We start from the raw sequence: 8,807 nt of genomic DNA, 5'->3' as shown, positions 1-8,807 counted from the left end.
CAGCCTCGAGCCCTGCGAGAGGGCTCCCATCACCACACCTCAACCACCTCAACCACCACCACCTCAACCACCACCACCTCACCACCATCCCACCACCCACCACCTCAACCCCCCCCCCCCCCCCGGGACCGTCTTCCTCCCCAGACCCCACCGCCTCCACCTCTCGCCCGCTTCTCCCGCCGGCCTCCCCCATCTCCCCATCTCCCCATGGCGGCGCGGGCGGCGGCGGCGTTCGCCCTCGCCGCGCTTGTCCTCGCCTCTCTCGCCGGCGCCGCGCCCCTCTGGGCCGCTCCCTGGAGCTGGCCGCCCGGCCTCTTCGCGACGAACCCGGCGCTTCCCGGGGTCACCGCAGCCTCGTCGCCCAACTCGACGGAGCTGTGCGCGCTGTGCCGCTTCGCCGTGGGGCTCGTGGACGCGTCGCTGTCCCTCCCGGGCGGGGAGGACGCCCTGGCGCGGGCCGCCGCCTCCGTGTGCGAGAAGCTTCGTCTGCAGGACCGCCGCGTGTGCCAGAACGCGACGCAGCTCTTCAAGGACTACGTGGTCACGGTGCTGCTCCACTCCGTGCTGGACCCCGCCTCCGTGTGCGGGGTCCTCCTGGGCCCCGGCTGCGGCCCCCCGGGACCCCCCCACGCCAATTGGAGCGTGCGGCTACAGCCCGTCCCCAAGCCGCCCGTGCGGCCACCGGGGCCGCCGCCGCCGCCGTCGGCGCCCCGGGACTCGGTGCTGTTCATCACGGACGTGCACTGGGACCGCGACTACGCCGAGGGCAGCCAGGCCGAGTGCGGGGAGCCGCTGTGCTGCCGGCGGCAGGACGGGGCCCCCTCGCCCGGTCGCCCCGGGGCCGGCAAGTGGGGGGACTACAGATCGTGCGACGTGCCGCTACGCACCGTGCAGAGCTTGCTGGAGCACGCCACGTGGCAGGAGCACCACAACACGTGGCAGGAGCACAACACGTGGCAGGAGGGACGCGGCACGGGGGTGACGCACGCGTACTGGACAGGCGACATCCCCGCGCACAACGTGTGGGAGCAGACGGAACAAGACCAGCTGCAGGTGGGTCACAGGCTCGCCACAACTTGAGGGCCCGAGGAGTCCTTTGGGCCCTTGAGGGCCACTCTTCTCTGCGGGGATCTTACCCTGAGGCCACCGGCGGCTCCACTGCGCCAGAGCATTGCCGGCTCACAGGTCGGAGCCGCTGGCTGTGGTGAAACCGGCTTCTCAAGCGAGTTGATGAGCTCAGGCCCCGGTGGTCACGCGTGATTTGCTCGTGTGCGTCACGTTCACTTTGCTTCTGCAACTTTATTTTGCCTAAATAAGGTTTAAAATGTCGGTTTTACTATCTCATGCGACGTGAGTTTGTGAGAAGTACCGTGTCGACCAGATGTCGTCACTTGAAGGGATATCGGAGGTCGTAGCTCTGTCGACATGTCACGAATCAAAAGCATATATCACACAACATGAAGGCTTCCACCGCTCTGCAAAAGATGAAAAACGGATGCTCATGACGTGGTACCGATTATACAATCTTGATATAATTAGGCATAAATTAATGTCAAATGAAGCGGCTGAAATTCAAATGTGAGTTGCTCTAGTGCAGGTACTGCGGGCTTTGATCCAATCGAGACCAGGGCCCGTCTTCTTCGTCACGGCTCGGCTCAGGAATGGCTCTGGCTCAAGTGGATCTGGCTCTGAGGACGGTCCCAGCCACGCTCAGGATTCCCTCGAGCCGAGCCCGAGCCGAGCCCGAGCCGAGCCACGGCCGAGCTGGTCACTCACGCGACTTTGGAAGCCACCGAACGGCTCAAGCCTGAGCCGAGCCGCGTTAGAGGCCAAGCCAGAGCCGAGCTGTGATGAAAAGAACATGGCCCTCAAAGTGTCTTGTTCAACGGAGACCTGCCAGAGGCGAGTACGAGATCCCGTGCGATGCGAGAGGTTTGATGTCCCTCGCTTTGCGTATCGCTCTGCAGGCGCTGACGACCGTCACGGAGCTCTTCCGCAAGTACCTGGGCGACATCACGGTCTACCCGGCCGTGGGCAACCACGAGAGCTCGCCCGTCAACAGCTTCCCACCGCCCTCCGCACCCGGCCACCACTCCTCCGCCTGGCTCTACGATGCCATGGCAAAAGCGTGGAGTCATTGGCTGCCTAGCGACGCGCTTGTCACTCTACGGTACCAGCCAGTCGAAGTATTTGCCAGTCACCCCATGGGATCAGCCATATACCAGCCAGTCACCTCATGGGTCCACCCTTTCTTTTGTCCTAGCCATCATTGGTGCTTGGGCCACACGAGCTCTGTGGTCAAGTGAACCGGATGAAGGTAAAGCTGAGCTCCGCAAGGTTGTTATCTTTGTGGTTTAACTATTTCTTGTTACTTTAATGGGGAGACCTGACCATAACGCCACTAAGCTGCCAATCATTTGCATGTTCAACATTACAATCCACTGTAAATTAACGTGTGACCAGGGTAAAGTGTAGGGCTCGTATCAGCAAAACACAGTGCGTGTGTGTGTGTGCGTGCGCCCCCAGGTTTGGCGGCTTCTACACGGCGCTGGCCAAGCCGGGCCTGCGCGTCGTCTCCCTCAACATGAACTTCTGCTCCGTGGAGAACTTCTGGCTCGCCATCAACGACACGGACCCTGCCGGGCAGCTGCAGTGGTTCGTGGACGTCCTGCAGGCAGCCGAGAACAACGGCGAGAAGGTGCGGGGGCAGTGGGGCTGGGATTTTCCATTTGGTCTGAATCTGTGGCTCTGTGGAGGAAGTGATTTTCATAGGCAAGAGGAAGTAGTGCAAGATTAAACGAGGAACTGGACGGGCGCAGGGTGGTGCGCTAACGCATTCTGCCTCTAGGTTCACGTCATCGGTCACATCGCACCCGGGCTGTGTCGCAAGACCTGGAGCTGGAACTACTATCACATCATCAACCGGTAGGGTCTTCATGGTCTGCCTGATGCCCTGTCACCCTGACACCCTGCCTAACAACCTGGGCAACACTCTCCCTACCTAACAGCTTACCCCCACCTTAACACCCTGCCTTACATAACACCAACTACGCAAACCCCCTGTTGTTTTTCAGCCCAAGGTTTTAATTTAAAAACATTTTTAATCACAACTGTTAAAAATTAAACAAATGCTTGTTACACAACACTTGGCAAAACCTGGCCTCCAAAATAAATCCGTGTCTATTTCTTCAAACAATCCCGAGCCCGAGGCAAACACCACAAACGCTGAGCACGCAAACGCCTCGTGTCACGCTACGTGCCGAGTGGCTACGTTACTGCGCAGCTCCTCCCCGTCACGCCAACGCTCACCCTGCTAGCGGGGAACCACACGCTGCTCCACTTTGAGAGTGGCACTGTAGCCTGCGTGCCGTGCCTTTGGGTTCCCTTGCGACCACAGACCTTCGTTCGAGAAAGGAAGTTGTGGCTCCGTGTTGGAAACTATTGTTGCTAAATCAGCATTTTCCACAACAAAGATGGTGTGACCTGAAAAAATGCAGAAGCTGACGTTTCTGTTGATCTGTAAAATATTTCCTTGTTGTCGTGAAAAAGCGTTGAGTGTGGAATGTTTGTTGCGGCAGTGGTAATGTTTGAAATTATGCCCCAGCAGCCCCCAGTTTGTAGACAGTTGGGCTTAGTGTGGAGAGGCTGTCCACCTCCAGCCAGCTAGATGAATGGAACTGCCCTCCAGCAGTAGAGAGAGAATTTCATCCAGAAGGGATTATTCTCTGCCCTCCCTTTCCCTCCCCAGGTACGAATCCACCATTGCTGCCCAGTTTTTTGGACACGTGCACACGGACCAGTTTGAGATGTTCTACGATGAGGAGACTCTGAGCCGGCCGCTGGGCGTCGCGTACCTGTCACCCAGTGTCACCACCTACTGGGATCTCAACCCAGGTAAGCCCGAGCACCAGCAGCAGCCTCATCGGCTGAGCAGAGTGCACGTGAACATTTACACACGGGAGATCAGAGAGCTGGACCCTGACTAAACAGCTTTAATACAAGTTGCTGGAATTTGAGCTCAGGTGTCCGAGGCAGATGCTGGGAATTTTGTGGCACGGCCAAATAAGCAATGCAGAAGTCAGAAAGAGAAACATCGCAGGCGAGTGTTGCAGATGTGATTTGGCAAAAACGTCTGGGCTGGGTGGGACACAAGTGCAGCATGGGAGAGGAATGATTGAAAGAAACAGACACTGGATTGGTCTCAACAGGCCTGACAACCAAGGGGGGAAGGCTTAGTCCTGATGGTGCAAGACTGCCAGAGCAGATCCTGGAAACCGTATGTCTACTGTACCGCAGCTGCAGATCCTGGCAGAGGGTAGAAAGCATCGGCTAGGTGTGGTGGCATCATCGGTTTTGGCCGTGATGACATCTTGACCGTGAGAGAGTGGGTTGACAGATCAGCCATGTGGGTGCTTTCCTCGGCTCTTTCAACTCGCTGTGCGCGGCGCACGTGGACAGGTTACCGTGTCTACGAGATCGACGGTGATCGTAACGACAGCACTCGCGCCGTACTTGACCACCACACCTACTACCTGGACCTGGAAGAGGCCAACCGTCTTGACCGGCCCACGTGGCGCCTCCTCTACTCGGCCCGCAAGGCCTACGGGATGGAGGCCCTGGGCCCCGCCGACTGGGACGCGCTGCTGCGCCGCATGCAGGACGACGACGCGCTCTTCGCGATCTTCTGGTGGCACCTGCACAAGGGCCACTCGTCCGAGCCATGCGTCGGGATGTGCAAGGTCGCCTTGCTGTGCGCGCTGAGATCCGGCCGCTCCTGGGACCCGGAGCAGTGCGCGCGGCTGGTTCGGCCCGAGCAGCACCAGGCCCTCGTGCGCATCTGGAAGGAAACCGTCCGCTGCTAGGCCGAGGAGCCGCGTTCGCTGGAGAGCGGGCTGCTCCCTTGCGGCACCAGCGCTCATCGCGTGCGTGGTCGGTGCCATTTCAGGGTTGGGTGATTTGCAGTTCCCAGCTCCTCCCTACACTTGGTTGACACGCAGGTTTACATTCAAGCCTCTATAAGCTTCGTCTTCTCATGCTTCGGACTCGAAGCGGAATTTTTTCGCGCAGCTCTTACTGGCAGTGGTTGCTTCGAATGTTTGGAGTGGCGAAGTCCAGTCGGATGAGATTGCAGTGCCCCCTGATGGGGGAGCGTGCCTAAGGGGCAAGGCAACCACATCTCGCACAGATTCCAGACGTCACGAACATGGCTTTCTAAGAGCTGCCTTTTGATTGGTTCCACATTTGGTTGCATTTCAAAAACATTGGGGAAATGTCAGTGGTTCATGATGAATCCACGGCATGTGAAAAGGATATTCAGCACTCTCAAGACACCAACTCGGGACGGTTTTTAAGCAGTGCATCTATTTTGCCGAGACTAAACACCTGTTCCAGTTGCGCTGCTAATGCAATACGCGCGTCTTTTTGCACTTTTATGCAGGCGATGGCATTTGGAAATGCCTCGATTAAGAGCGCACAAAGGCTTTTGATGAAACGGGTTTTAAACTGTAAATTCTTGCAGTGATTTTTAGAAATACGGATGGAATTGCAGACAGTGTTAGTTTCACTTACAAAGGCCCAAACCTCCCATAACATCCAGAGGCTATGGGTCTGCACATTCCAAGTCACAGTGTTAGCTTCATGATGACGTCACGACGCGGTAACTTGCTGATTATAGTTTACTCCCAATATTGACACCGCACGTCTGGCCTTCAGGTAAATCTCACGCAGATTTGTCTCTTCACAGCCACTTGCACCATGCAGTCAGCGGGGTGCGGCCTGTAGGCATGGAGACCAGTGGTCCATGCTAGGGCCGAGGTTGAGGGTAAGAGAGGTCTCCACCACCAGACCAAGGGTGGCCAAACGCTGTCGTTTGTTTACCCCCGGGTTGGCACGGGTATTGACACGTGGAGTGGTGCTTAAGTCACGTTATTGAGAACGTGGCCTCCTCCAGATGCGGTTCATCTTGATGGGCGTGGCTGCTGCATCTTGACAATGCACGTTGACTTGTAGATTCCCTAATAAAGGCTTTATTAATTAAGGCTTCACTCCGTGTGTGTGTCCCGCTCACTGACGCAGCTATTTGAACAACCGTTGGTCAATCTGCTGCTGGATGGGCGGCTGTGGGGGTTATTTACTCAAACATCACCATGCCGGTAGTGCGGGTTGGCGAAGGCGGGGAGCGTAGAGGTAAAGTGCAACGATAACTTTGCACGGGCACCTGATAACCAGAACGCAGGCCCACAGGACAAGTTCTGAATGGCGCGGGCAGCATAGGCGGCCGTGGGACCCCGGTGCCACCACTCCGGCGCCCCGCACCTCTGCAGGCGACCGACAGAAGCCCTGGCTCCTGGCAACACCAACAGTGGCGTGGCGGCCACGGCAAGAAGGCTCTCTCGAGAAAGTAGGCGGGGCCCAGCTGCAAATGAGCAGCACCGCAAGAGTCTCAGAAACCTGCGCTACCCCGGCCTGTGGAGCTGAAACGCTACGCACGGACCTCCGCGCCGGCAGCTAATTCAGCTCGAACAGCGGCCGTGTAACAGCTGCTACTCACTCCCATGCACGGCGCTCCTCCCTGCACCAGCTACATCATGCATAGCAGGTCACTACAGCAACACATGCAGCAGGGCACAGCAGCCAGGCACAGCAGCCAGTGATGCTCAGGTTCCTGAATCACTGCAAGTCCAGCACAAAGCCAAGTATCTGTATTCACACCTTCCAGTGTTTACCATTCACACACCACAGCAAACAGCATGACCTGTACACCATATACAGACGACGGTCTACACCCACCACAGCCTGGACACCATACACACCCTACAGGCAACGCGCCACACGGCCTGCATCCTGCAGTCTTATCCACACTCGCAAATCACTGCACGTCTCAACGTACACACATCCCCGTGGCTCCAAGCTCGGGGGCTGGCGCCTCTCTGCTGCTCCTGCAAATTACGGATATCAGATAATGACTCAATGGGAGTGAGAGCCCTATCCGTGTACACGTGTTCTATTTATTGTGCATTAGAACCGACACGTCACCGAGCTTCACGCGACACCCGCGCTACATCAACATAGCTAAACCTGCACCCGGCGCGGGGCCACGGGCGTCACGCACGCGCACATCGTCGTTGGTCTGTCTGTACTCACGAGAGCCACCTCCTCGCCATAGCCATATCACCATAGCCACGCCCTCGCCAAAGCCACCTCAACCACCACCTCATCATCATCCTCACCCTAGCAACTTAACCATTCTCACCATAGCAAACTCTGTTCGCCATAGTGACCTCATCATCCTCACCTCAAATTTGAAAAATGGCACCACAAATTACACAGCAATATCGGCCCCCACTGCAAAACCACTTCAGACTATGAGACGGCAGCATATTGACGATAGCCTTGCGCTAAAATAAGCACACTCCTTCGGAGTGGGCAGGTAGGAACTTGGTTGGACAGCGCATTCTGTGCAATTCGTGTTGGATACTGTAGTCGTGTTGGAGGTTGTAGCTGTTACTATTGCATCTGATGATTCTTGATTTATTGCTGATGTAGGTCTTTAAGTTCATGCAGCTGCTGCAGCAGGTCGCGCCTGTGCTGTGACACCGCCTCCTGCGTGTACCACGCGCGCCAATCCACCTGACCTGGTCCTTGAACGGCCACGATGCTGTCGTAATCGTGCACCAGGTGCATGATGTTGAGCAGGGCGTAGACGCCGCAGTCGTAGTCGTTCGGTTGCTGCGGCACAAGCGCCACCGTGGCGATTGCCACCGGCGTACTCACCGGTTCGGCGCACACGACCCGGACCACCACCGCGCTGGCGAAGGCCGCGATGCTCTTGGCGTTGCGCGACTGCCCCCGCGCAGCCATTGAGTCTAACAGCATGGCAGTCGACCTTGGTGGGCACGTGGTGTTGACGATGACCAAGATCTGCCAGTGCGACTGCTCGTGGATCGGTATGATCCACACCGGCCTGGAAGGCACGTCATCGAAGGAAGACGCGATTCAAGTCGTCGAGATGGCCCGCCAAGAACTTCGTGTACAGGAACGTGTTGAACAGGTGGACGTCTACCGCTCGCGGCAGGAAGTAGAACTGCCCGAACAGGTTGATGACGGTGTCGTTCAACCACTGGCCAGGTTGTAAGCAGCGGAAGTCGTTCGGGAACAGCCTTCCTTACCCCGGAACGAAGACGACGTGTTCGACCGAGACGGGGGGGCGGACGGAGTGACGCCGGGCGGAGGCGGGCTTGGTCGCCGCTTCGCCGCCACAGCAGACTCTTGCGGCGTGGGAGCTGGCTCCTCTGGCTGCGACTGTTTCCCGCACGGGACGAGCGGCTTGCGAGCCTGCGGTCCCGCGCGTGGTTGCCACATGCCGTTTTTGCCAATGTCCATTCGCCATTTCGTCGAATGTATATTCGGCCGCAACGTCTTGAGGTGCGCCTTCCGGAACGAGGGCGCCAAAGGAAAACAACGGAATCGACACGCCTGCCGCACGTGGCTGAACATCACGTACAGCAACTCGAATTACAGATTCGGGCTGCCGTAACTCGGCTCCAGCAGGGTGATGATGTACGCGAACGTCGCGCCCTGGCATTTCCATGTGGTGATTGCGAACGACAGGTCGACCACGTGCATCTCGTAGGCGACCGTGACCTTGCCAATCCGGATCGTCTTCAGCTTGCGTTGGATCAGTCCTATCGAGATGTGGACCGCGTCGACGCCACCGTCAGCATCGCGCGGGGCGACGTTGACCCCATGCACGGAGACGATGATATGGTCAGGCGGCGTCGGCACGTCAATGACACGGCGGACGCCGT

At 57.7% G+C, this 8,807-nt stretch overlaps 2 protein-coding genes across 2 annotated transcripts; one reads left to right on the top strand and one right to left on the bottom strand.

Moving 5' to 3' along the window:
* The first annotated feature begins 116 nt into the window (after nucleotides 1–116).
* On the top strand, nucleotides 117–6,044 carry SMPD1 (sphingomyelin phosphodiesterase 1). Its single transcript, XM_061563809.1, has 6 exons — nucleotides 117–1,053; nucleotides 1,968–2,170; nucleotides 2,527–2,698; nucleotides 2,849–2,925; nucleotides 3,749–3,894; nucleotides 4,459–6,044. The coding sequence occupies exons 1-6, from the start codon at nucleotides 208–210 to the stop codon at nucleotides 4,860–4,862; spliced, it is 1,848 nt and encodes a 615-aa protein (XP_061419793.1). The 5' UTR covers nucleotides 117–207; the 3' UTR covers nucleotides 4,863–6,044.
* A 945-nt stretch (nucleotides 6,045–6,989) lies between these two features.
* On the bottom strand, nucleotides 6,990–8,361 carry LOC133350132 (uncharacterized). Its single transcript, XM_061564159.1, has 2 exons — nucleotides 8,169–8,361; nucleotides 6,990–7,988 (listed from the first exon to the last, which is right to left on the bottom strand). Exons 1-2 carry the CDS (start codon nucleotides 8,359–8,361, stop codon nucleotides 7,531–7,533), a joined length of 651 nt encoding a protein of 216 aa, XP_061420143.1. The 3' UTR covers nucleotides 6,990–7,530.
* Between the last annotated feature and the right edge of the window lie 446 nt (nucleotides 8,362–8,807).

The sequence above is a fragment of the Lethenteron reissneri genome, chromosome 32 (assembly GCF_015708825.2).
Source record: "Lethenteron reissneri isolate LAM-NWPU_2019-01 chromosome 32, ASM1570882v1, whole genome shotgun sequence".
NCBI lineage: Eukaryota > Metazoa > Chordata > Hyperoartia > Petromyzontiformes > Petromyzontidae > Lethenteron > Lethenteron reissneri.
The sequence above is the reverse complement of the archived record's forward strand: the minus strand, read 5'-3'. Positions and strand labels throughout refer to the sequence as shown.